Source organism: Poecilia formosa, unplaced genomic scaffold, assembly GCF_000485575.1.
Source record: "Poecilia formosa unplaced genomic scaffold, Poecilia_formosa-5.1.2 Scaffold26, whole genome shotgun sequence".
In the NCBI taxonomy this organism is placed as follows: Eukaryota; Metazoa; Chordata; class Actinopteri; order Cyprinodontiformes; family Poeciliidae; genus Poecilia; species Poecilia formosa.
The window spans coordinates 725,780-752,529 of record NW_006799965.1 but is presented as its reverse complement, the minus strand read 5'-3'; the positions used below and the strand labels follow the sequence as shown (position 1 = coordinate 752,529).

At 40.5% G+C, this 26,750-nt stretch overlaps 1 protein-coding gene across 2 annotated transcripts in view; it reads right to left on the bottom strand.

Annotated features, from left to right (window-relative positions):
* Nucleotides 1–26,290, bottom strand: part of LOC103135514 (platelet-derived growth factor receptor beta-like) — a 33,457-nt gene extending 7,167 nt beyond the window's left edge. Inside the window, exons 1-15 of one of the 2 annotated variants that reach the window (XM_007548284.2) lie at nt 25,892–26,290; nt 10,254–10,328; nt 9,053–9,370; nt 8,711–8,968; nt 8,070–8,200; nt 7,290–7,449; nt 5,492–5,672; nt 4,622–4,737; nt 4,383–4,506; nt 4,030–4,241; nt 3,721–3,815; nt 3,462–3,594; nt 1,981–2,085; nt 1,541–1,651; nt 187–343 (exon numbers count right to left, since the gene is read on the bottom strand). In XM_007548284.2, the coding sequence (XP_007548346.1) occupies nt 187–343; nt 1,541–1,651; nt 1,981–2,085; nt 3,462–3,594; nt 3,721–3,815; nt 4,030–4,241; nt 4,383–4,506; nt 4,622–4,737; nt 5,492–5,672; nt 7,290–7,449; nt 8,070–8,200; nt 8,711–8,968; nt 9,053–9,370; nt 10,254–10,302 (2,150 nt within the window). In that variant the 5' untranslated portion in view covers nt 10,303–10,328; nt 25,892–26,290. The remainder of the gene's footprint in view (nt 1–186; nt 344–1,540; nt 1,652–1,980; nt 2,086–3,461; nt 3,595–3,720; nt 3,816–4,029; nt 4,242–4,382; nt 4,507–4,621; nt 4,738–5,491; nt 5,673–7,289; nt 7,450–8,069; nt 8,201–8,710; nt 8,969–9,052; nt 9,371–10,253; nt 10,329–25,891) is intronic. The other variant, XM_007548286.2, reaches the window with a different exon arrangement.
* Nucleotides 26,291–26,750: the final 460 nt, after the last annotated feature.

Below are 26,750 nucleotides of genomic sequence, written 5' to 3'. Positions count from 1 at the left end.
AAAAGGCCAGTCAAGTGACACAATTAGCAGCCACCCCCATCACATGCAACATCTGTAACAATCGCCGTCACGAGATGAGTGGGAGTGTCCCCGATCTATGTGGAGCTATATCTCTTGCAACGGCAGAATTTTATGGATAATATGGAGACTGTGCAGCTCTGAATGCATTTTCTCTGCTCCTCTCACCCTTTTCTCTGGCTGAGAGGGGTACTTCCTCTGGAGATGATGCAGCCGCTGTCCTGGTTCTTCTCAGCGTAGTACTGCAGGAAGGTGTCCTTGTTCCTGTGCAGGTAGTCCACTAGGTCACCATAGCGACAGTACTCAGTAACCAGGTAGAGAGGGCCTGAGAGGCAGAAGCAGAAAGAAAGAGGTGTTGACACAATACACAAAGGAAGGCTCTTGTAATGCAGTGTCTAGTAAAAAAAAAAAACCCATCTTAAATCTTTTGAATCAACACAAAGTCGAGCATAGCTCTAAAGCAGAAGCAAAATGATGATCTTTCTAACATTTTTCTACAAATAAGAATCTGAAAAACAATGCAACGCCCAATGGTATTCTGTACAATCCAGCTGTTCTAAGAAGCCCTTAGAAGCCGTCTTCTGGTCTCATTAGATTCAACAGCAAACCTCTGTTCTGCACTAAGTGCATAAAAGAAAATTATGACTTCTTGCAAAGGGTAAATTTAATGGCACTGCCTCAGAGATCGCTTCGGGAGTTACAGTGAACACAAACTAGACAATTTGTCATTTTTGAGCCATAAATTTCCACCCAATAAATTTCAAAATTGGTTTCCCCCCCCCCCACATTTACTTTACTGTTGCATAAATATATTCTGCATTATTCTGTTTCAAGTATTTTTCAGGTTCTGTGGAAAAAAGTTTTCATTAAAGCATCAGCTTTGCAACCACAAATTTAAATTTGTGATTTTATTTGACAGATAAAGTTTTTATGTGACTGTGAAGTGAAAATGAAAAGATACACACTGGGCATTTTTTTTTTTAATATTAAAATCTAAAAAGTGTGGCGTGGATTTACATTAAGAACCTCAGAGCCAGTAAGCAGCGGTGAGATTCATGGGCTTTGTCTCTACCAGCTTTAAGCATCTACAGGCTTTACTTGTTTCCTGTTTTTTGCAAAACAGCTCAAGCATAATCCTGACTGTGTGCAGAGTGGCAGTGAGCATCAACTTTCAAGTCAATTGAAAATTGCAGGGCTCTACTTATTCATGGGTTATTGTTTTGCATTTAAATCAAACAGTGCAATTCTATTTGTGAGAGAAGGACGTTTGAAAAATCCTTGAAAACCGTGTATTATTACCAATCACTCATTTCTCTTGGTTGGGTACATAAAAAAATACACATTGAGTTTTCTGAAAGAGTATATAAAAAATGTCTACTTTTGCAAAAGCAGCGATAAAAGCTAAAGGTACCACTTTCTCTTAAAAAGAGAGCTTATTATACTCATCAAACACCTGCATTGCCTTTACAAAACAGCCAGTGTAATATAATTTTATTTGACCAGTTGTCATAGTAAAGGTCACCATGTTTGGTGCAGGCTCCGAGCAGGTTAACAATGTTGAGGTGAGGTCCCAGGTGACTCATGATCTTCAGCTCGGACATCAGGGCCTGAGTCTCACTCCTCCTGGCTGTGGCTGGATGAGAGCAGACAGGAAACAGGAGTGAAAACATGTTTAAAAGTACAGCAGTGTGAGATATGAGAACCTAGCACAGAGAGAGCAAGGGGTCGCTGTGTTTCTGCCAAACGGCCTCAAAAACCTGCGAGCTAAAACCTAAATGAGGCTGGCAGCAAAACTAAAGCTCAGCGGGCCCGCGGATCTCTCTGAGCTCACAGGAACACGGAGCTGGTGTCACATTATCTGACAGCCACACAGGGCTCTCCTGTTGTAGCTCACACAAACTACGCACATGGTTCTGCACTGTTTTTTTTTTTCTTTTCTTTTTATTACTTTGTGTTTCTTACATTTCAGCATTTTCACTGCCACCTTTGTGCTGGAGTGGGAATGCGTGAGACCGTACGCAGTTGCCTCGACCACCCTGCCAAATGCTCCTGATCCAAGCGTGCGACCTGAAACACAAAGAAGGACTCAGTGGGACGCAGAGTGAATGGAGCACACATCGGACCAAAAGGGAAAACAAAAAAACAAACAAAAAAAACCCCCACTTCATTATAATTTCAGCATAAGTAACTCTCTTTAAATGTTTTAAAGGAAACTGAATTTTAAAGTGTTTATGTTGGATCAAAGAGGACTTTTCATCGTAAGTGGATGTCTGAGTGAGAAGGCTAAGCACCTCGGTTTCTAACTTTTAGAGAAAACATCTGACAAGAAAACTATATAAAAAAAGCAGCTTAGGAGCGAAGATGGACCGATGCCAGTGAGACAGGTTTCAAAAGCTTCATTTTGTATGCTGAAGCTGACTGCATGGAGAAAACCCAAACCACCAACATAACTAAAGCCTTGGAGGGACACCTCCAGTTTAAGCTGTCTGTTTTCCTTTGAGCTGCAGGAAGAATAAGAGCAATATGTTTAGAGCAAGAAAAGGGGATGGAAATGTTTTTTTTTTGCAACCACAGAAGACGGAAACATAAGCACAACAGATTTTTCAAACAAAAAAATCAGTTTAAAACTTTTTTAGTAAACCTGTCATCAATAAAATTGGGAAGAAATATTACACTTTCATTAGATTATATTGCTGTTTCTAATAAAATAGTTCAATTATAAAATAAATCATCTATGACTGTTTGTAGGTGTTCATAGTTATTATTTTAAAGGGCATTTTTACATATTTGATGTCTTCACTTGGATCTAATTCAATCTTAAATAATAATTTTGATGATTTTTTTTACATTTGAAATGGAGAAATGGGTCTGAAATGCATAAAAGAATACATAACATTTTAACAAAACAATCAGTATTTTGTTTTTGTTGTTTTGTAGATAGAAAAAAAATCGATTTTAGAAAATCCCTCCACTATTTTCTGAAGACCTGCTAATTTTATTTTTTTATTTATATTTTCAGAAAAGCTGAAAAAAATGGCTGATAATTGCTGCCTAAAAAGGTTTGGAGAATCTAGTTACTAATATAGTTTTTATATCACAAGCCTTTTGCTGGCTAAGATAATGAACAGAGAAAGCTACTGAGACCCGAAACCTTAAAATAAACAAACATGTTTACAAAGACGTTTAATAGATCATTTAGCTCTCAAAAAGCACCAAGTGTAAATGACACCTCCATCAAGGCTGAACATCTTTAAAAACTTTCATGTTGTGGCACGTGCCGTTATAATGCCTTGCATTACCTTAACTTATATAAATGAGTGAAATTCAATCAGTTTGGGCTTTTAGGTGAAGTGTACCGTCATGTCTAATGATTATTAAAATTAATGAATCCATACATACATCGTCAGTGTTTAAGCAGATGTAGCGCTGCAGGCAGGACTCACCCAGCACCAGGTTCTCTCTGGGCATCTCCCAGGCCAGGTCATAGGGCAGATGGATGGGGTCCACATAAATGTACTCATGTCCATCCTGGCTCACAGACTCTATCACCTTCCATCTGATTTCATAGCGAGGTTTCTGAGAGAAAGGTCAAAGACGGGGGAAAATCTCACAAATCTTTTTATAATCTCTACTATATTCTCTTTGTAAATGTGTCCTCGGAATAATTATTTTTGGCATAAGTGGCTTCGTGCATGTTTGTACCTTCCTCCATATAGCGATGAGGATGATTATCGACAGAATAACAATGACCACTAAGGCCAGAACAGCAGCCAGCACTGCCACCTGGGAGAACCACGCTGCAAGAGAAAAGAAGCACCGGAAACATTCGAGACGGCCTAGAAAACACTGTGATTCAAAAGTGGTAACTTTTAACAAAAGTTGGTACCAAGGGTGCCATTTCGGTGATTAACTATTGTCTTGTGTTTTATTTCAGATTTTTTTTAACGATGTACAAACTATTTAGTTACTTAAAAATAAACAAACAAACAAACATTTCCCGGGGACACCTACTGCTGGACACCAGTTTGACGTCCCTCGTGCTGACGTGCTCGGCCTGGTTGGCGGCCGCGCAGCGAACTGTGACCTGCTGAGGCTTGTGGAAGGTCACCTGGCTCTTCACCACGCTGACTTTACGCGTCTGGTTGTAGCTGACATTGGTTTGGATGCTCACCACCTCCGGATGCGGCTTCAGCGGCTGCCATGCTGCTGTCCGGTTGCTACACCTAAAGCAGGACAGCAGGGAAATCACGCCAGCTGCATCAACAAAGAGCTGAAATCAAAACAGATGCTCAGAGAGTGAGCCGAGTAAGGTCAGCCCTCTAGTGTTCGTTCCGTGACATTACAGGAGTGGTGTAGCGACTTACTTGAGCATGCTGTCACAGCTGTACCACTGTATGATCGGAGCTGGAAACCCTTCAGCGAGGCAGGTCACCACGTCGCTCATCCCCGGGAGATTGTGGTCGGTCAGGTCTTTAATCTGAGCAGGGACTACACGTAAAAGGTTGAAGCAGACATTAGAAAGTCAGTAAAACACTTTTTTTTAAATAGTTGGATTCATTCATGAGTAAATGAACAAAAGAACGCATCAAATGCATCTCCACACCTTGGACTTCCAGGTCAAAGAGAACTTCCTTTTTGTCGTCTCCATTGGAAATGATGACCGCATAGAGGCCATTCTGCTCCGTCCTCACCCTCACCAGGCTGAGAATGGTCACATACCTGAAGCAAAACAAGCATGAAAAGAAGACGGAGGATTTCAAAGCACATCATTGGTCTCCGCTGGTTAACGAATAGCACTGAAAGTGCAGTGTGAGTGAATTTGTCCTGCATGACTTCATGTTGGCTTGCATTCCAGCTCCACTACGTTGACATTTAACAATTTAGGTTGAACCCAGTCTTATCAGCAGTCTTAGCAGCATGTTTCTTCTGACTGAAAACAAAAATATTTATATTATGGAATAGTCAAGGAATCCTGACTTAAATCTGAAAGAGAATCCATGGAGGGAGCAAATGAGGAGGATGAGCAAGAAATCCTTTCAACCTCAAAGACTCAAAGGTTTGTTCATTGTGTTGCCAATAAAGATTTTTCCATTAATTATTGAGAGGAGAAAAAAACTATTGTTGTTTTGTATCCTTTATGCAGTATATGATTTACACATTACCGAGGTTACTTCTTCATTTGAGAGTGTGTAAAGTGGGAAAAGCACAGCTCCTTGTGGGCCATTTGTCTGAAAGGCATTAGGGAGTTGTGACAGGTATTTGGTGTTTATGGTTTCTGTGTGATGACAGATGAAGTTCCTCCCTCTGGAGAGTATTGTATTTCTCTCTGAGGAGGTCTGTGTGCTGACTGACAGGAGCTAGATGTGTGGATTGCTTAAATCAAACAGGATATTAAACACCTCGTATCGCAGCTTTGTTGCATTTGTGTCTCTAGGAACACGGCACAGTTGCAAGCTCAGGGTGGATGTTCTACCTTATTTCATGATCCTGTCTGATGGTGATAGCTTTGTCTCCCCTGATGGTGGTCCCGTCTTTGGTCCAGCGGACCTGAGGGGGAGGGTAGGCCTCGATGTCCACTCTCAGCTCCACGTTCTCCTGGAGCTTGGCTGAAATGTTTTGCCGCTGAGCAGGTTTCACCTCCACAAAGCCGTGTTCTGATGGAAAAACAGGTCAGCGGGTGAATGATCTACAGTATGAAAAACGTAAATAACTGAATTATTCTGCAGATATCAATTTAATCTGTTAAAGCCATCAGGCATTTTGCTTGTCAGTTCATCCATTGATGGATAAACATTTGAGGAGTAGTGCCTCCACTGGTTGCAAGGCATACTCATGGCAGGTCACCAGTTCACTGGATCAATATAAGGCAAATAACTATGCATACAGATACTTACACCTAAATGCAAATTTTAATCATACCTAAAATAACATGCAAATTGCACCCAAAAAAAGCCCTCACAGGGATTTGAACCAAGGTCCTACTTGGAGAAAGCTCACATTGCTGCCTTTCAGAAAAACTCATTTGCAAGTCTTTACATTTGCAAAGTTCTGCATGCTAATATTGGGCCTTTGTGTGTGTCAGTGGCTCTCAAAGAATAAAGAAATTGAAAATACTTTACAGGTATTACTGAAAAAAAATATTTAAATAACAATAGTGCAAACTTTTCTGGTTAACAGGACAAATGGAAAGAACAATTCGATTTTAAAGCCAGTCTATCTATTAAATTATTCACAGTTGATACTATTCATACTATTTGGGCATATTTGTCATGTTACAACTAGAAACGTCAATGTATTTTATTAATATTACACATATTTGTGTAACTATTGTTTTTTCTTGTGTGTGTAAAATTCAAAGGACATACATACTTTTCAAGAGCTAGTTTGAAAATATTCATTTGGAGACCTAATGGGCAACATTCACTCAAGTCTGTTTTTAGTATTCGTCAAATTCAAGGTGTACCAGCTGAATCCTTTGGTTCTGATTGGATTTTATTTTGGCTTAAAGTGCTGCTGAAGTAAATGTGTTTTTGGCCAAAGACACCTCACCATAATGTGTTACATACCAGAAAAACTCTATAGGGACAGCAACAGACTTCCATATGAGGCGTCTTTCATCTCAACAGAGCAATAAAACCAATGAAAATAACAGATCAGCTGTTTTAAGTTGGGTCTATTTCTGTTTGGGTCTGTTTGTGTTTCCTTTACTAAAAACAGTAGCTGGTAATATCTGTGTCCATTGCTAACTGCTGCTGTCAGGACATGGTCTTCTTTTCCATTAATGTGTCCAGTTAAAACTAAAATATGTCCTGGACCTCTGTCTCCATCGAACCTGAAGGTTCAAGTTATTTAAAGCTTTTGTACACGCCCCATGCCTCACTGCAGCTGGAGTAAGCATTCATAGACCCAAAGCGTATGCAGTGACGGTCAAGAGACGGAGTCTAGAAGAAATTGTGCAGCGTGAGAAACCTTGTTTTTACTGGCTTTCAACCTGCTGTTGTAAGTAGGTGACTTTATGTGCCTGGTTAAATACGTTTCCACCAACAGTCTATATAAAGCTGGTGTGTGCTATGATTTGCAGGTGTGTTTCTTTGTCAAAAAGTTTATTTCAGGTCCAATCCATAAAAATAAATAAAAACGCTCTTTGCCTCTTTCACACACAGGTCGTCTCTCTTCTTTACCTCCCAGTGTTGATAATAACAACTATTCTTTTTGTGGTGAGTGAGGCACAATAATAATCCGTTTGTTTGAATTTTGTGTGTGTTTCTAACCGAGCACGGTGATGTTGACGCTTGCAGAAGCTGTGACGCCCACGACCACTTCTTGGACGTGGCACACGTAGTTTCCGCTGTGCCCCATCGTGGTGCGAGGGAAGGTCAGGCAGGAGTGCATCTTTGGGGAGAAATACGTTTCTGGCTCAACCTGAAAAACCTTTAAAATTGGAGGAACAAAACAAAATACGACTGTCATTTCATTCTCATTTCCTCTCATCTAATGCCTTTTTAGCAATCATGTTCTCTACTGGAAACATAAAAGCTAGTAAACAGTTTGTTGCTGCAACTTTCACTTTGCTTCGTATGCACAGCAGTCATTTTGGACATTAAATCTGGGGCATCTTTGATTTTTTAAGCAAGGGTATTTGTTGTCATTCTCACTGGGAACTTGGAGAATCTAACTTTCAAGTGCAAATACAATCAGCAAAAGCATTTTCCAAAAAGAAACATGATTGAAACGTGTGTGTCTTTTGTGGGCAATGACAGCAAAAGGGAATCTGTCGCACATCTGCATGAGACAATCACTTCAACCTTAAACACAATGGTTTGCTAGGTAAAGCTGAAACACATACTGAAAACACGGAGCTTCCCAACATGCAACAAAATGTTGTGTGAAGAAATGATCACTTGGTCAACATTGAATGTTTTTAAAAGCAATATTACCAGAGAATCCAAACTGAGGCGTGTCGCTACAGCTTGTTTCCATCTGGGCTCGGTCATGAGGCCAGAGAGAAATCTGCAGAACAAAAGCGCTTGTTCTGCTCCACTCCTACTCACCGCGGTGTGTGGAATATTCCAAGAGAAAAACACCAGCTCCACTCCGTGCACCGTGCAGTTTATAGTCAGCGGCTCGCCCTGCTTCAGGACCGTCTTTGAACTGTTGATGTAAGGGTTGATGTCCTCGGCCACTGGGATTGGAAAGAGAGGTTGCGGGGCAGAGTAGGCATGATGGCAAATTGGTTCAGTCACCAAATTATTTGGTGAAGAAACTTTAATAATTAGAAATAATTAAAAAAAAAACAGTTAAAATGAACATCTTAACACAATATTCTCATTTAATGATTTATGGCAGTGTTTGATCTATGGCTGCTCTTGTTTAGTTTCTTAAGATCTTTAAAAAAAAAGTACACAATGACCTACAAAGGCTGATCTATTCATCTACATAATTAATGGCAGCACTTTTTTAAAATTATTATTAAAACAGCTGTAATGTTGGTATGATCTTCAATCAATGATTTGTAAAACTGTTCATATAGAATTTTTACCTAAAAAAAAAACAAAAAACATACTATATAGACCCAAAACGCAGTGCTTCTTTGACTTTTAAGTTCAATAGTTTGGTTTTCGATTTGGACTGAATAAAATGCGAGTGTTAGTGGGCGTCTGGTAGTGGGTGGCGTTTTGAACTGCACTCCAACCTGCAATGCTGATGACGTTAAACTCCTGAGACTCTTTGACCTCCCCGTTCAGCTCTCCACGGCACACGTACGCTCTGTCCTCCAGCCGCGCCCGGTACCCCTCACTGGGTACGTAATGCCCTTTAATGGGCTTGTTTGTGTCCCTCTCATACAGGATGACAGTGATGTTTGGGTTGGTAGCCACACAGGGGACGACGCTTTCCTCACTGGTCTTCGTCACCATGCCGTGGATGCTCTTTACAAACCAAACTTCAGGATCTGAAGAAAGAGGTGACTTGTAAGTCGACAGTCGGAGTTAGTCCAAGAGGTACTAATACTAACGAGAAATGAGGCGTACCCTACCTGGGACAAAAACTGCCACTTCCTGTATCTCGTCGGCAACATCGTCAAAGCACTGATACACGGCAGTATGCATCCAACTCACACTTGTTAGGTTCAGAGCAACCGACGTGGCATCAGGTTCAAATATCTTGTATCTCGATTTCATATTCTCATCTAGCTGATTCAGGTAGTAAGTTGAATCGTCCTTCTTAAGCGCCCACTTTGCCTGGCTGGAGCCGGAGCACGTTAGGGTGAGAGACGAGCCTCGAGCCAGGACAAACTCTTTGTCATCAGGGGTGATCTCCAGGCTGCACACGTCTGGGCAGAAACGCACCAAAGCTGCAGTTTGGGCAACAAGACATGAGGTCAGTATGTAAGAGGGGGGAGGAGGGGGTGTCAAAGAGATAGCAGATGAAGTTCAGAGGTTAAATCAACAATGTAAGTCAGATCCTGTCCCATCTATGGCTGTTGAAGGATGTGAGTGGTCTGGAGCAGCTGAGAGGGAGGATGAAGACGACGTGTCAGAGACCGATGGATACAAAGTGAAAGAAGCATCATTTATCTTTTGCTTGAAGAATTAAAGTGTTATCAGTTCTTTAAGTTCTTTATTAATTGGGGGGAAAGGTCATAGGCTAATGAACAAATTTCACCCTACTTTTTGGCACACTGAATAATTTCCTTAAAGTAAATGTAACTGAATAAATTTCATAAGTTAATGCTTTGCTTTGTAAACTGATCAGACTTTCTAGGATCTTTCTGTGATCCTGTCAGCCTGTTTCTACTCTAGAACATCTGAGGGACAGTCTGGAGAGACGAGAGTACATGAACTAATTCAAGACTTTGGAGGATCTAGATAAACTGTGCAAAGATGAATGCATAGAGATTCCTCTTTATGCTCCAGTCTTGTGAAATTATATAAAAGACTTTTAAGATTGCAGGTATTAAATGGGGCACTTATGATGAGTTGGTAAAAAAAAAAGGCATCTCTGAAAACATGTTTTTGTTTTTTTCAACATTTTAGTGAAAGATCATGTTGCTGGAATAAATAATGCATATTTGAAAATTTTATAAAGGGTACCAATAAGAATTTTCTGTTTTTCACATCCCATTTATCATTTCTGGAAAAAACAACAACAACAACAACAAAAAAAAAAAAAAAACATGTGAAGAATCTTCTTGTACATTTTCAATTCTTATTTGTCAAGTGAAACTGAACACTAACCTGTTAAAGTGACCATCAGGTGGAGCACAGATGCCATCAGCCTTCTCATCGTGGCTGCCTCGTGACCCCACTATTCTGCAAAAAGAAAGATGGTGCAGTCATAAAGCGAGTCTTTATGATTCATGCCGCTCAAAGGATTGTACACAAGAAAAAACATAAATGTACATGAAATTAAAATGTGCAAAAGTAAAGCACAAAATTGACAAAATATAAGTCAAAAATACTCTCAGTAAAAAAAAACAAAAAAAAAACAAAAAAAAACTTTTGAAGTAATTAATGGAGTAGCTTGTACAACTTGAATAAATAGAAAGTTCCTAAGCTAAAAATGCAAAGCAACATTGAAAAATACCATAGTATCAATTGTTAAAAAGCAGCTAAAACTGGACTCGTATGCCTTCTCTTTTTGGTTTGGTCAAGCAGCTTAACTACGCAGTTTTGAATAAGCTGAAATCTTCCAACAGTGTCTTCTTGAAACAAGAGCTTGAACACTAACACTAAGATTTTCTGCATTTGCTGCCTTTAAAAACTGAATTTAGTGATGCCATGTAATTTAGATTGAACAAATGTTTCTGACAGCTTTTTAAGGTGAAAATTTTAGGGTTAAATGTGATTCCTTTGCCACTCTCAGACAAATTATCTAAGACTTTACCCAGTAATCTCATCCACTTTTTTCCATCACTGCATGTCTTTTCAACTCTTGGTAGGAATGGTAAAATTTCAGTTTTGTTTAAAACTAAACAGAAGTTTAAAACTTCTGTTTGTTTATCACAGAGGAACAACATGTGGAAAAAGCTCTAGATGTTCTAGATGTCCGAACTGTTCACTTGACATGTTTACAGTCATTTTACCCCAAAAGCTTTTGTGTATTTATATTACGTTATTGTACATGTTCCAGAATTGCTGAATGACTGATTGCAGTGTGAAGTGTTTTGGGATCCTCTGGATTTAATAATGTACTATACAAGTACAAAGTAAAAGAGCAAAGCTGGGCAACTCCAAGGAAAATATTATATTTCTCAGAGGAAGGATCACCAAGGCTGCATCAAATGTTGCACTTAATTCTTGAATAATTGAAAGAATATGTTTTATCCAAAGTTGCTGATTGTTTTCATAAAAGCAGTGGGCCTATTTTGGAAAGTAATCAGAATCTTTAACAAATATCCATCAAATTGAGCAAAGTAACAGAAAAAAAAAAAACAGTTTCTGTCACATTAATGATTACACACAGCTTCACAAGCGCGACAAAACAACTTTTAAATCATGGCAGCTTGACATATGCTGCTCTAGCTCAAATTAAGTGACAACACGTTTGTGAGAACACTCTGTTGCTCTTGTAAAGCTTTAAGGCGAAATGAAAGAAAGTATGTGATCCATCATGAAGCTGTTTTCTTTCTTGGCTCCTGAGCCAGTCTGGAGGTATTTGATGCCTCGCTGCACCAGGACAGAGCGACAATGTGCGTCTCCTTTTGTTCCCGCTTCGCCAACATTCTGCACCCTCACAAACCGGTCAGTGTGTGCGTATCTGCTGCAGGCTAACTGGCAACAATGCTACGTCCAAGTTATTCTGGGGTCATGCTGAGCCATTAATTGGTTTTGGTGCAAACCAAAGTGAAAATGAGGGCATTCAACATACGCATCTGGCAGAGGCGAACTGGCTTGGGATATCATGTTGTACCCGGATGCATATGCAGCATCCCAGATGAACTGAAATGACTTATTACTGCTAAGGACCTTGTAACTTCACACAGCTGAGGAGGCCAGAGGATAAGGCGGGTGAGGGTGTGGAGGGGTGGTTTGTTGTTATGTTTGGGACGGGGGTTAAGGCCGGCTGCACGCACACGTCTGGAAACAGTTAAGGATGGATCACAGGCCTGTACGCAAGAGGGTGGGAAAGAAAAAGGGGGCGGAAGAATGAGCCTTGGGAAGAGCGTTGGTGGAGGAGGAAGAGAAAGAGGGAAAAGAAATTGTGAAATCTTTCAATTTTTGTTTTCTTTGCTTTACGTTGCACAAAGATTTTACAGCCTCTATTTTAAGACTTTGTGCTATTTTCAACCGTTATGTAAAAACCAGCATGTTTTGACATTTTCTCAGCTGTTTAATTGATAAGTGTTTTCAGGGGTTTTTCATAGATATGCTTTCAGGTATAAAACAGCTGAAATATCCCTAACAGTTTGGCACACAGAAATAAGCCTAAAGTCAGTCTGTTACTCAAACCAGATACACGTTTGTCTCCCTAAATTAACAGCCTCTGGCACTTCCGTTCCCAAAGCGAAAAGCTCAAAGCTCTTGAGCAGTTCCAAAAAACACGGCTGGTCCATTTCCTCCCCCGCCTCCTGGTTCTAATAAAATGAGGTGAAGGAAAGGCGGATGGATAATGAGCAGAAACGTACAAACTTCTAGATTCTCATTGGCACTAAAAAATACTTGACATATGGACATGCATTAGATTGCAACACGGATGTACTCTCACGCCAAACACGCACACACAGAGACCTTCCCTCCTTTTTCTGTTTTTGTCGCTGATGTCTGTGTACAGTTCATGTTCCCACAGCATTAATCTAAAACTTTCCCAGGACCGCCGATACACATGGGGCCCTGCTTGTGATGACGGCAAGAGTGGAGGGGTCACTTTGTCCCAGGAGGCCCAGCAGCAGCAAGCTGCGAGGGTCCGTGCCGTGAGGAAGCTATTCGTCAGCGCTCAAAATAAAGCCCCTAACCTCACTGTCGGTGACGAGGGCTTTGAACGACAACAGCCAAGCGACGCCAAAGGCATGTGTTGCTTGGCACGGTCAGGGCTAACAAATCATATTTAAAATGGCAACAGTTTGACAAAATAAGCAAAACTCTTACGGTTGGAGTTTTAGAGTTCATGCCTGTACAGCTCCTTGCAAAAATCTTGACTTTTCTAATTTTGTCACATTCAATCCACAACATTTATTTATTTATTTATTTATTTTTTTATTATTTTATGTGACAGAGCAACAAAAAGCACCACATAATTCTGATTACGAATGTTTTGCCACAGATTCACAACTGGATTTATGTCTGAACTTTGACTGGACCATTCTGACACATGAGTCTGACTTGACCTGAACCAGAAGTCATCAAACCTTTTACAATAAAGCTAAAAGATGAATAAACAGTCTCAGGTAAGACCAGGTTTTAGCATTTTTCAAATTGTTGTATCAGACCATTAAAAGAAATAAGTAAAATAAACAAACAAACAAACAAACAAACAAACAAAAAAACACTTCCACCAACTGGATAAAATTTGATAGAAAGTCCTCCAGAAATCAGCACTCCAAGTAGGGAGTTGGAGGTTTGACACCAGCTCTGGATTAAAAATCCAATATGGCTGACTGACAAATAAAATTAATATATTTTATAATATTTGTTTTAATAAAATGAATGTAATAAAGTGGTTTCTGCAGCAGTAAAGAGGCTTTTGTACATTTGAAGGCTCTTAATAAATTTTTCACATTGACAGTTTTACACAACCTTCTTTAGGACACATGCCAAAGTATTTAAAGGGACAAAATGCTGCTAATGATAATTAGCTTGATTATTAAGAATCCAAAAAGGAAACCCCCATGCTTTTTAAACTTGGAATGGAAACATGGTTAGGTTAGATTGGATTTCACTCCAAAATCCAGGATCCTAATTGTAGAAGGAAGCCACCAGACCTTTTTCCTTCAACATGCTTTTATCTAAATCAGTTTGTAGCAGCTCTGGTTGTTTGGTGAGGGGTGTTATTCTGCTGGAAAGTGAAAGTCTTAAGTCTTTTTGCAGCCTTTAGCAGTGCTTTCTCAGAGGATTTAAATCATTTTATCTCCAACAATTTTCCCATCAACTCTGACCAGCTTCCTTGTTCCTACTGTGGAAACACCCCAACCGCTGTCTACCATGGGGACGGTGCGTTCAGGGTGATGTGTAGTTTTAGCTTTCTTTCACACACAGAGTTTTGAATGAAAGTCAAAGCCTTCAGTTCTGAAGAGATTTGACCAAAGACCTGTTTGTTGTGGCCCCTACAGAGCTCGTAGCATACTACAGATGGGATGTTTATCGTTTAAAAAACATGTATCACAGTCCCTGCACAACTTTGCATGGGTTTATTTAATAAAATTAACGTAATATCGAGTCAAGATTGAGGCTGTTCACAAAATGTGAACGTGTTCAAGAAAAAATACATACTTTTGCCAAGTACTGTGCATCTGAGATTAAATAGTGGAGGAAAAAAATCCATATTTAGCCTAAATGTGCAGACTTTTGTATTCGTTCAAAGAACCAGTCAGAGGAGCAAACTTAAAAGATTTTGGAGCTTAATGGCATAAACAGGGGGAAAAAAGTCTGCACAGAAGTCAAGCAGCATGAAATGACTTTTATAAAAAAAAATGCTTGAAAGCTGTTTGATCTCTTAACCTCGAGGATGCTTTCTGGCTGAGCCACAACAACAGAGTCATTTACAGCAAGGAATGTCCACATTGTCCACAAATAAACCAGGGTCACGTCAAATCATCTTAATATGAGATCTCGTGAAGTATCTGCAAAGCATGTCTCCAAGCCAGATGTTTATTGTTGTCGTTTAGGTCTTTGGATTGGGCCACCGCGTTCCCGCTGTAATCTTGGAGGTCTGAGGGAAAACAAACTATGTTTACTCCAGCTATGGTACAGCAATCACCAGAAGGGACACACTTCTATCCCTCCACATGAATTTTCCCACAGATGCTGGGAATTTGGCGGTTTATCGTAAACAAACTCTCTACACTCAAAGTGTCACCAGTTAACGAGAAAAGATCGCTGATGTCGACCTCAGCGGGAGGCCCGGGGCCCACGCTCTGCCTCAGGATGCGGCTAAACCTGCTCCTGGGATTAGACACATATATAGTGAGGCTGCAATGTTTTACTTAAACATCTGGCAGTGATAAAGCGGCGCTCGATAAGGTGGGAACCTTTGTCCAAAGAACATTTGCAGCCAATTGTGTGAATTAGTGCATCCCAAGAGGGGAATGCTTGCACTTGGAAGAAGTGGGGGTCTGGAGTCGGGGGAGGCAGTGTAATCCATAACAAAAGCAAAAGCAAACTCCTCACAGGCTGCAGCTGGAGGGATCTGACTTCCGGCGCTGGGAATTTTCTGGGCCCTGTGTGGGTGTGATGCATCCCTGACACAGCGCACCGTCGAAACCGCAAACCAAAGACTTACAGACAAGCAAGGACGCCACAATGAGTGGAAGACCAACAATGATGAAACTCAAAACGTCTTCACATAGCAAAATGCACCAGAAGAGATCTTGACTCACAATCGGAGGGCCGGAGAAACAAGAAGAAGAAAACAAAGAAAAGTGAAGCGTACCATCAAATGCATGAAACGACAAACGACAGAGCATGACGAGGCAACGAAACAGCAAAAGGAATACCGCACCCTCCACCAGACTGTGGATAAAAGGAGCGAGGAACCATGACATATGGAATAATCTTTATGGGAAAGAAAAAAGTCAGAGCAAATCGGGGCAGCAGAAAAAGTGCAGAGCAAATCGGGGCAGCAGAAAAAGTGCACACAGAGTCTGAGATCACAGACACCAATGATTACACTGCTTAAGTGAGCAGGAAGCTGAGATCTGCAAAACAAACATCTCCAATTTAGCAGCTCATGCTCTTCCAAGAAAAAACAATTAAACCTCCCAGAATCTGACACAGTCTTATCAGAGACACTGATAATATCTGGACATATTTACATGTATAAGTACATGGGATATACATCTATAAAGGCTAATAAAGATAAAACATTGTAATTAATTCATGGGTATCTAATATTTTGAGAGAGCCCAGTGGCTGTGTGGGAAAAAAATCCACCAAGAGTCTTTCTTAAAACAAATCTCTTTTTTTTATCTCTCCTCCTGGACTGACTCTCCTTCCCCCAGAGGAAAACCTTTTGGTCCTTCAGCAGCAGACCCGCAGTGCACTGTTCCCACTCCGACAGGCTGCAGGGTCTGCAAAGTGTAACAGGACTTAAACAGATTTACATTAACTTCACTGCAATAAATAATGAAACTCTGCAAGCCTGAGAACAACTAAACTATGCCGCAAACAAACTGTCAGATTAAGTGACATATAAGCAGTAGAAAACCTTTCAGGCAGCAGCCGAAAGAAAACAATGGAACTTCCTTTTCCCAAACAAAAGTTATTTGCTTCAATTCTTTTGGGGGAAAAAAAACAAAAAAAAAAAACGGGCGATTAAAGCACACTGTATTTGTATATTGAGTATTTGAAGCAGGTAATACAAGCTCCAGATCCTTCCCACCTAAAGATCCTAATCAAAGGCAAGAATATTAAAACAACTTTGTCCTTTTGGTTGTCATATCTTAATTCATTTTCCCTGGTATGTTTCACTCCCCCCCCCCTTTCTTTTAAAATAAAGAAAGTCTTTCACAAACTTATACAAAAATAACCTTTTATAACACATTTTAGTAACAGACTCACGCAATTAAATGTATATATGATGTGTTTTAATGAAGAAATATCCCATTTATTAGCATTAAGTACCTACAAAAAGCCACAAAATAATTTTTTTTTTCAGCAGTGGTATTCTTAGAATAAAAAAAATGATAAGTACTAGCTTTTTACTTTTTGACATTGATGAAACTGTCTATTAGTTCATTAATCTGTTATTTTTCCCAGATTTGTTTGTTTACCAAGAAAACTGTGAAAGGCCGCTTACATAATGACGTTTATTTGTCTCTAAATAAGATGTTTGTGGTCGATCAAATGAGCTACCAAGCCTGACTTTTCACTGTTTTTGTTTAGGCTATATTTGGATAGTCCGATTTTAGTGGACATGATTTCCTGTCCTAAATAAAGTTAAGGACAGACCAACTTTAAATAGCCATTAAAGGAAGGTTTGTGATAGTCCAGTATTTATAGGGCTTAATCTAAACTCTCCCATATCTACCATCAGAGTAATAATTACAAGGTTTACAACAAGTGAAGCTGTCCTGAGCGAGGGTTTAGCAGGAGGTCTATCCTCATGCTGCTGCCGCAGAGTCGACAACAGTAAGGGAGATCGGACGTAGTCCGTTTATCTTAAGGCTGTTGCACATGTCCTCACAGGAGTGTCAACAATTGTGGAGGTGACTGCAAATACATGGTGGATATGAATGACAGGTTTGTTTTCATTACAGTACAAGAGTTTAGTGTTTAGAAAACGTGGTCTAGTAAACTCAATATGTGTGCAGGCATAAATAAGAAAGAGAGGAAAACCGTGAGACGCGAGAGAGATGTATATATTAATTAATTTTTTTCAGTAGTTTCTTGGTAATGATTTGATCATTTTGAGGAGAACCCAAAGGGAAACAGAGTATTTAGGCAGACATTAGATTCAAATAAGTGATGGAGCAGTCCAAAAACACTCACAGAGAACTAGGAACACACGAAAGAGCATGATCAGAATCAGGGGTTGATGTAAGAACCATGACTCAGGTGAGACATATATTCACACGTGTGGTTAAAACAACAGCTGGAACTAATTACAGAGAAGGGAAGAGGCAGATGAGATGATGCCGAGTCCCAGTTAGAACTCAGAGCCGGGTTTGACGTCACAACTCAAGCGTTTTAATTAAAAAAAAAAAAAAAAATCAGAGTTTCAACATGTCGACACCCTTATACGGTACTCGCATTATCTCTTACAAATATCATTTTAAGGTTTATTTTCCATGAGAAAACACCTCTTTTAATTTGATTAGTTTGTAGTTGACAGCACTACATGTAACCTTCATTTTAGAAGCACTCTTAGGGGTGTGTCTTGTAAAATAATCATGTTTTCACCAAGAGCGGCCAAACTGAAACACAAAGTCACCCTTTCGAGGCGTAATTGTGGGTAGTTGGAGTTGCTCCCAGTCTCCCAGTGGGAAATATGACTTTGAAGGATGATTCAGCTGTTTTTTCCAACTGGAAAGTCGGACTTTTCCAGTTCCGAGTACAACTTAAATGCAGCATGATCGGCAAAGATAATGAGGAAATAATCGAGACACAAACACAGATAAAACCCAAACTGTGGCACCTCCTAGCTCTCATTTTTGTGCAGTTTCAGTTTTATGTTCAGCTAGTACTGACTCGACTTCCTGAATAATTTTGCATTCTGCACCTACTGTTTGTATTCACACCAGATCACACACCCACGTTTGATTTGTTATTTAAATCAGTCTTTATTTGCCTACAGCTTCTTTGTTGCCAGTTTGTCGTCAGAGGTCATTGTTTGAGCATCTGCCGAGTTCAGTCACTGTCATAGGAGAGCTGATGTCAGGAAACAAGCTGTTACCTTCTCAGTCCTGCAGCAGGTGCCCACGTTGCAAAATGCCAGAAATAGGTAAAGGGACGTGGCTCGATAGCTATAGTGAGAAATTTCAAATCGAGAATCACATCCTCATTGGGTTTTGCATAAAACATCTTTATTAATACAGAGTAATTTTTGGGATCATGCCAATATTTTTTATCTTTCTCAAACTTTAGAACATTTTGTCACATTAAAACCACAACCTGTGAAGTATTATACTGGAATTACAACAACAACAAAACAATTACTGTAATTGTGAATAATTAGGTGGGATATTCTGTCGACAGGAATTGTGGGCTGCACAAATTTGGACTTTATGGAAGAGTGACAAGACAAAAGCCGTCTCTGAAAGAAAGCTGCAAGTTGTTTGCATATTGCCAAAAGTCATGCAGAAGGCGCAGCACACAAAAAAGTGGCTTTGGTCAGATGAGAACAAAGCTCACATAAAATGTTACTTGTGGTTGAAAACAAATACTCTACACATGCCACTTCTGTGGTGAAATATGGTGGTTGCCACATCATGCTGTGGGGATGCTTCTCTTCAGAAGGGACAGAGAAGCTGGTCAAAACAGGCGGGAAGATGGATGGAGGTAAACATGCAAGACAATCTTGGAAAAACAAAAACAACAAACTGTCAGAAGCCAAAAAGACTTGGAAATGTGGTTCACCTTCCTGCAGGACATAAATCCCAAACATTAGTCAGAACTGCAATAAAAGGGTTTCGATTTAAGTATTTTCAAATTGTAAAAGGGCTCATTGAAAGTCTCACACCTAAATCTAATTAAGAATCTGTGGCAAGAATTAAAAAAATGATGTACACGTTACTTGAGCTTAGTTAATGCAAACATAAAATAAAACACTTGCAGCTGTTGCTGCAGCAAAACATGGTTTCTACAAAGCATCTAGTTAGGGGAGCTGAATGGAAATGCGCACCACACTTTTCAGTTTTATTTGGAAAAAAATATTGAAAACCAGCTGTTATTTTCCTTCCACTGCGCCGGTAAGTGCTACTTTGTTTTGGTCTATAACATAAAGCTGCCAGTAAAACACACGGTGGGTACAACATGAGAAAACATGATATTTTACCAGACACTGACTGGATCATTGATATATTACCTCAGTTTAAAATTCTTTTTCTCATTTGGATAAAAAATATAACATTGTTTTATTTTTTGTTTTTGTGTGTGTCAGCTCTGTTTCTAGCCTCCAGTGGTGCCTTGGGGAGATAAGTGCCTGCAGCAACAGCCACGTTCAACTCTATGGTGATAACAATGTTTTTTTTCTACAATCTGATGCTGGGTAGGTAGTGTTTCTGGTAAAAACATTTGCTTGCTGTGGTCAAAAACATGCAAATATAGTAATGACGCATGAACAACGTAAACCAAAGGGAAACCAGAATAACAAAATCTTGGCTTTACTGCACAGTCCAGGCCAAAAGAAATGAAGAGACAGGTGCTAACGCTCCTTGGGTTCAGTCCAAGCCAAAATAGCATAGCCGTTCTTCTTTCACAGAGTACAGTTATGTAGTTGCTTTTCCATCATTTTAGAACCAAAAACACACAAGTTGTGCCCCTTTGGAACATTTTCTGCCAAGTTTCAAATATTTTTGGGATGGTATGAGGCCAAAGAGGGGTCTCCGTTTGTTTTGACAGTATCAGTCTGACGGAAATGGCTGGTTGGAGATTTGTGACTGAGTTGCACTGACCCCGATTTAGATCCAAGTTACACAGCTGGACACTGAACTCCAAAAGGATCTGTTCGTGGCAAAAAAAAATTGCCTGTATGTTGTAACTTAAGTGGCTGACGCTGCAGTGTGGCCCTGTCAGGTTTGCATTATCAGCACTTAAGGAAAAAGATCTACTGTTATTCCATTTTCATAATGCTATTTTCTTTTTGGTTTAATGTTTGGGTACAGAGCATGTGAGGTCCAATTTCACAAACCAAAGTGACTCTGTAGTCATGGCTAAGCAGCACATGTTTAGGAAACTCCTGATTTTGGTTTGCTCCCCTTTCAAACAGACTTGTAAATGCTGTTTGTAGTGGCAGTGGGGGGATGTTACGGGCTTTCTGCTGCAGAATGGCAGCTTCAGATGTGGCAGCTCTTAGATATCAGCTTAATGATCTCGATTTGAGTCATTCTATAACTTAAATGAAAGAATAAAGGGATAAAAAAAAATTAATAAACTCAATTACCTCTTTTCTATTCATTAAAATGTGGGTTTGCTACTGGAGTGGAATTGAGGTGTCTTTAGTGGTCAATTAAAAAAAAAATGTGTTTGTAAGAAATTAAATGTTACACACCAGACTGGGGTATGAATTTTTTGACATAAAAGGTACAAACTCCTTCCCAGCTTATAGGTTTTTCATTGATTATATCCAGACAATAAGACCCCTAAACGTCGTGAGAAGTGAAGTCCCCTTACTCAACTTGCAGTCACCCTGTACCCACACCCACCAAAGAAACAGAAACAGCTGAATACGATTAGAAATGACTGGCTTTAAGTTCCACTTAGACACTCTAAAAGAGAGAACTGGTTTCACAAGAAAAAGAAAATCTCAAATAGGCAGTGCAATTTATGTAATTGTGGTAAAAATAGCTGAAGTTTGTGATTTTCTATTGTATTTCTTAGTGAGGATGGAGGTAAAACAACTCAGCAAAATCCAATTTGCGTTTTATGCTGTTCGGAAAGTGCTTGTCTTATAAAAGCAGTGCGTTGTTTTTCTTTGTCCTCTTTCCCCGTTGCTCTGCATCACCAACTCCAAAATGTTTTTGTTGGCCAGAAAATCCCCAAAGAGATTTCAGAGAAAGAAAAGAGTCTGACGGACAACAATGCTTCCTGTCTCGTTCTTCATGTACTGGATTTAGAGGAAAGCTTGATGTTTGCATGATGTTAAAACTACACAAGGTTGGCAGTTTCTTCTCAAATACCAGTAAGAGGAAACAGCTGTTTTCTTCAGAAGACTTGCTTTTGCTTTTTTAGATGTTTCCTCATCAAAACCAGAGCAAAGCTGATTTCTGTCTTGTGCATCTCTGACTGTCACAGATGGGCGTTTATTATGGTGGAGACTCATATCTACTCATATACGTCACATACTAACCTATGCAACATCATGTGAATCTGAATTTTTACTAAAAAAAAAAAAAAAAAGAGGTCCTACACCAATGTTTTATTTTTAAATAGAATGATCAAAAGTTCTCCATATTTGAAAATTAAACGCAATCACTCATGCTAAGAAAATATGTTACATCATTCCAGCTTTCATTATAATTTAAAACAATTATTTCACTAACAAGGACCACGCCACAAAGATATGGAGTTAAAATGAAGGAAGGGCATTAAGGGATACATGGATGGGATGAGGGGATGAGTCAGTAGGGGAGATGTGCGAATGGAGCCTTGGGAGCAGGAGTTAATGGGAGCTGAGAACAAGGTGAGGATGAAGGTGAGGGGAAGAAGAGGGGGATGAGTGGAAGAGGAGGGGATAAAGGGAAAAGAGGGAGAGGGGATGCTGAGGCGAGGGAGAGGAAGGGCGGGTTTCAAAAGCATGCAACAGACGTGGACCATCGGGTGAATTGAGTTTATATAGACAGCTGCGTAATTAAAGGGGTAGTTGAGGCGTGGTCCTTCTCCCAAATCAGAGGTAGCATATTAACTCCATTTTATTAACAGACTTTTTTCTCTTTACCTTTAGTAATGATGTGTCACAACATTTTGAGCTCAAAAATGCTGTGACTTACAGTGAGTATGTTATTTATTTCTGTATTGATTCCTGCTGAAATGTCACTCGCCCAGGAAGAAGCCGTGATTCTAAAATGCATTTTTAAAAAAGCCACGTTGCAGTTTTTAAACTGCAACTTTAGTTTAGTTTTAAACTGATAGATCTTTGCCTATCAGGGACAAAGATCTCAGTTTTTTGTGCACATTGTTTGTTCTCAAAAAAGCAAGTATGAAGCCCTAGAATATCATCCCAATTGTGAAGTATGGGATGGTAGTTTCATGCTGTGTGCACAAAGTTGCACGCTGTGTGGGCATCTCACTGTAGGAGGAACTGCTACACTGCACAAGATGGGTGGCATTCTGAGTAAGAAATGTGGAGCGGCTGAAGCAATATCTGAAGATATCAGATATTGCTGATATCTGATATCATATATATAATATAACGGATATATATATGATATAACGGATGGTCACTGTCCATCCTTGCATGGACAGTGACCGTAAACCAGGGGTCACCGGCAGGTCGACTTTGAAAGCCAGCAGCTCCAAAAACTGATTAATTCAATCCCATCTGACACTTGTGGACAAATGTCCCTTATAATTCTGGGCTTTGACAAATGATGTCTAAAACAGGAAATGCGTTTCTGATGTCTTGTCAGGCAGTATGGAAAAAAAAATGTTGCATCGTTTCATACATTGCAAGTAAACATTTGCTCAAAGGATTTTGTGTCTATTTCTTCTCAAGCAACAGTGTCATAGCAAAAGAAGGGAAAAGAAGACGTAGTGAAATAAAGGCTTCCTCAAAGACTGAACTTCCTGACTGAAGATGAAATGCAGCTGCCTGTCAGCTTCCCCTGAGTTAGTGAGGTGGAGGCGGTGGGGGGTGGGGAAGCCAGATGGACAGTACAAGATTGCTGCAACCCAAAGCACTATTCACTACACTTATTCAAGTTTATCGTTTGATAGGGTCACAGAGAACCAACCACTCAGCTGAAAAAATATGAAAGTTGAATCACAGCCTCTGTCATGCAGCTGACCACAAGGCTATGAGTCACAGCAAACTCATCAATCAATGCACTGATAAGCATGTGATAAGATGTCAGCTATAAAAATGTTTCCAAACTCAATATTTCATCCCGATATGAAAAGCATGACAGCGGGTTTTCATATCCCGGCTGTTCAGCAGCTGCGTGCTCGGCTCTCGGAGCGATGGATAAATCACTGCAGGACAGAACGGGATCGGTATGTGTTTTAGACACTCTATGCGGAGCTCGAACCTTTACATGTCGACGCTGCGGAACACATGTGAGCCCTAAGAGAGCGCGGACATGTTTTCTGTATGGTCCTAATGCGAAGCACATTTTCTTACCGCGGATGGCATGCAGAAAGCCAGGAGTCAGGAAACAGCTGATGACTAAGGATTAGATCCAGGCCAAGGGGAGGAATGGGGTCGACTGTGCTGTGCAGCATCAGGGCCAGCAGAGGAGCTGTGCTGCATACCAGCGACTTGACGCAGTGGACGGAAAATCCCCGCTGTTCATCAGAGGTGTATAACTTTACAACATTTTTTGAAAACCCGATATGAAGATGTGCCAGAGGAATAAGTTGTTCTGACATGCATTACAGTCTCAGACTGCTTTGGGTTAACCTACGACATGAATGCTGTTTTCCAAAGGTTTCTCTATAGAACAGATTTGGACAGCAGACTGGGACATCTACATTGTCTGACTACGTTTAAAAACTCCTTCAAATAACAGGCGGGGCGAGCTCTTTGAAAACACACATTTAATTAAAGCCACTCAGTTCAAAAGGTACACTGACCTGTTTCCAGAGGATGGATGCGCTGTTAGTCAGACCAACAAGTTCAGGTGCAAAGCACGTGGCGTTCAAATGGAAAAGACATGAAGGAAACGCACGTCTTGGCCGTTAAACAGCTAGCATCACCGTAACGTCCCGCTGAGCTACAGACTCAGTTCCAGGATCAAGGGTACACTTCATTTAGACATGAATCAATGGTAAGTCAATACCCCAGATTTAGTCCTTCATCTAGCACCTTTTGTTTTGACCACATTTAGGCAGAACTGGTTTGGGCGAACGACTTAATTAATTTACTTCACACAATTAACCAAACATTTAAAAGGATAAAAAAAAAAGTTTGTAAAGCATGCAGAAATGTCAGAAAGCAGTGGCTGTGTCTTTTTATTCAAGAACTAAAGATGAAAAATGGTTAAAAGGTTGCCATATTTACATATTTGTACAGTAAAAGTTCTTGCCCTGAACTCCGCGACCCTTTCAAAAACTTCTGAATCCAGCCTCAACCCAATTGGCAAACATTATCATCTTGTTTTTATTCAATCTGTTTGTTGTGTGACTTTTTTTTATTTTTTTTTTTACGTGAAACAGCATTTCCGACAGAACTGTTCACTTTAACACACCAGCAGCGCATTACAATCTCTGAATAATCTCACTGAATCACCCTAAAAGCACCGAGATGACACAGCACTGAGAGGACGTCTCTCAGACAAGAAACGTCGACTCATTTGCATCCACTGAAAAGGACCCTGGCAGCTAAAACAATAAATGTCTACAAAACCCGTCACGGCGACACTTAAAAGACTTCATTATGCTTTTGATTGTGGGTTAACCATGCTGAGATTTAAACTAACGATAAAGAATTTGATTGAGAAGCTGGAAAAGTTTTAAAGTTCTGACAAATGAACGACATATCTTTAGCCTTGACATCAGTGGACACATCAGACTTACAAGTATTTTGAGTCAGAAAAAGCTCAAAGGGAACTCATTCCTGGCAGTAAAACTCTTCTCCTCAGATAAACGCCAAGAGATTGTTCAACAGATTGCCCACTGACCCGCTCACTGGTTCACTGGAGATCTTTGAAAACAAGGGTGAAGCTGTGTTCAATTAAAGCTCGGCATGTCTCATCACTGCAAAAAGGAATGCATTATGCATTTGTAGTTAAAGAGGATGCTGGAGACAGTGACGGACGCTGGGTCCGATTTCGATGCACAGCCAGGAGGTGTGCAGAGAACATCGATTCTCTCAGCAGCGTTCAGTGGGAAGCATTGTTGGTTCACTTCGGGTGACTGAAGAGGGTTGTATAAACAGGCTCTTTAGCAAGTGAAACACAAAGTGGAGGGCATGCAAACAGGTTGTAAAGCCTACGATGTGTGTGTGTGTCTGTGTGTGTCACCACTATGTCTTGTCAAACGTTTTCTCTCAGCGGGAAGATAAACTCTGCCGAAGAAGAGATGTGTGTGTGTGTGTGTGCAGAGATGCAAGCCCATCAACATGTTGATGTCTGAACAGGTTGCTCATATTTTCATGCTTGTGTGTACACACTGAAGCATGCGGGTAACAGACACCCCCCCTATTAGAGACAGAAAAACATCAGGTATCACGCAACAAAATGGGTAAAGAAGTTGTCCTTAGTCCTTTTTAAATCTGATTAAAGAAGTCAAGAAGCTCTGGTGTGCGCTCTCTTCATGTCAGACATCTGTGAAATCACATCTGAACAACTTTGTTCTGCCAACATCTGCCCAAAAGCCTTGACCAGCCAATAAGAAACTCACCTTACCTTCAGAGCGCTCCTGCAGACGCGAATGAGTCTTCCCTCTCTGACCCCTCTCCCCACCCCCAAAAAAAAAAAGCCGGCCAGCGAAGGGAAATGAGAGGAGAGTTCTCCAGCTGTAGTCCCTCCAGGGTCCACTGCTTCAAATGTCCGGTTCTCTCAGATGTTCTGAAGTTTCTCTCTGCTGTCCCAGGAGTCCGTTGGGAGGAGGTACCGCTCTGAGAATGGCTGTTTGTTTAGTCAAATCACAGCAACATGGGGGTCTCTTCTCTCTCTGTCTCTTTCTTTCTCTCTCTCCTCTCCTCTCTCACTGAACAGTCTAACACTTTGAAAGAGTGGTGTAAGTATGGAAAAAAAAAAGAAAAACTTCCCACTGGAAACATGCAACACACACACTCCTTCCCTGACAGCCTCACAGAGAGAGAGCAGAGCAGAGCAGAGGAGTCAGTGGTCCGGCCCTCAGCGAGCAGAGAGACAGAGAGAAAGAGAGAGAGGTGGGGGGAGAGGAGAGAGAGAGAAAAGCAACAGAGGCAAGTTTCACAAAAATGAAAGAAGAGGCAGACAAAACTTCAAAAACACAGATCAGGTTCTGCTTGTTGTTCTTAGGTAGCAGCTCGGAGGTCCCCCGAGCCAGAGCGATTTGTTTATGAATGGAGAGGCGAGCCTGCTGGAGGTGAACTGAGACAGTCTCTAATGGCAACGGCCGATCTGGACTGCGTCTAACCCTGCCATAAAACAACAAACACAATGAGAAGGAGAGAGGATGAAGAGTGAGAGGTTGGGGCAGAGAAGAAGTGAAAAAAAAAAAGAAAAAGTTTTTTGGCAGAGCTCTTGGTGCCCTGCTATGGAAACAAACAGTTGTGTC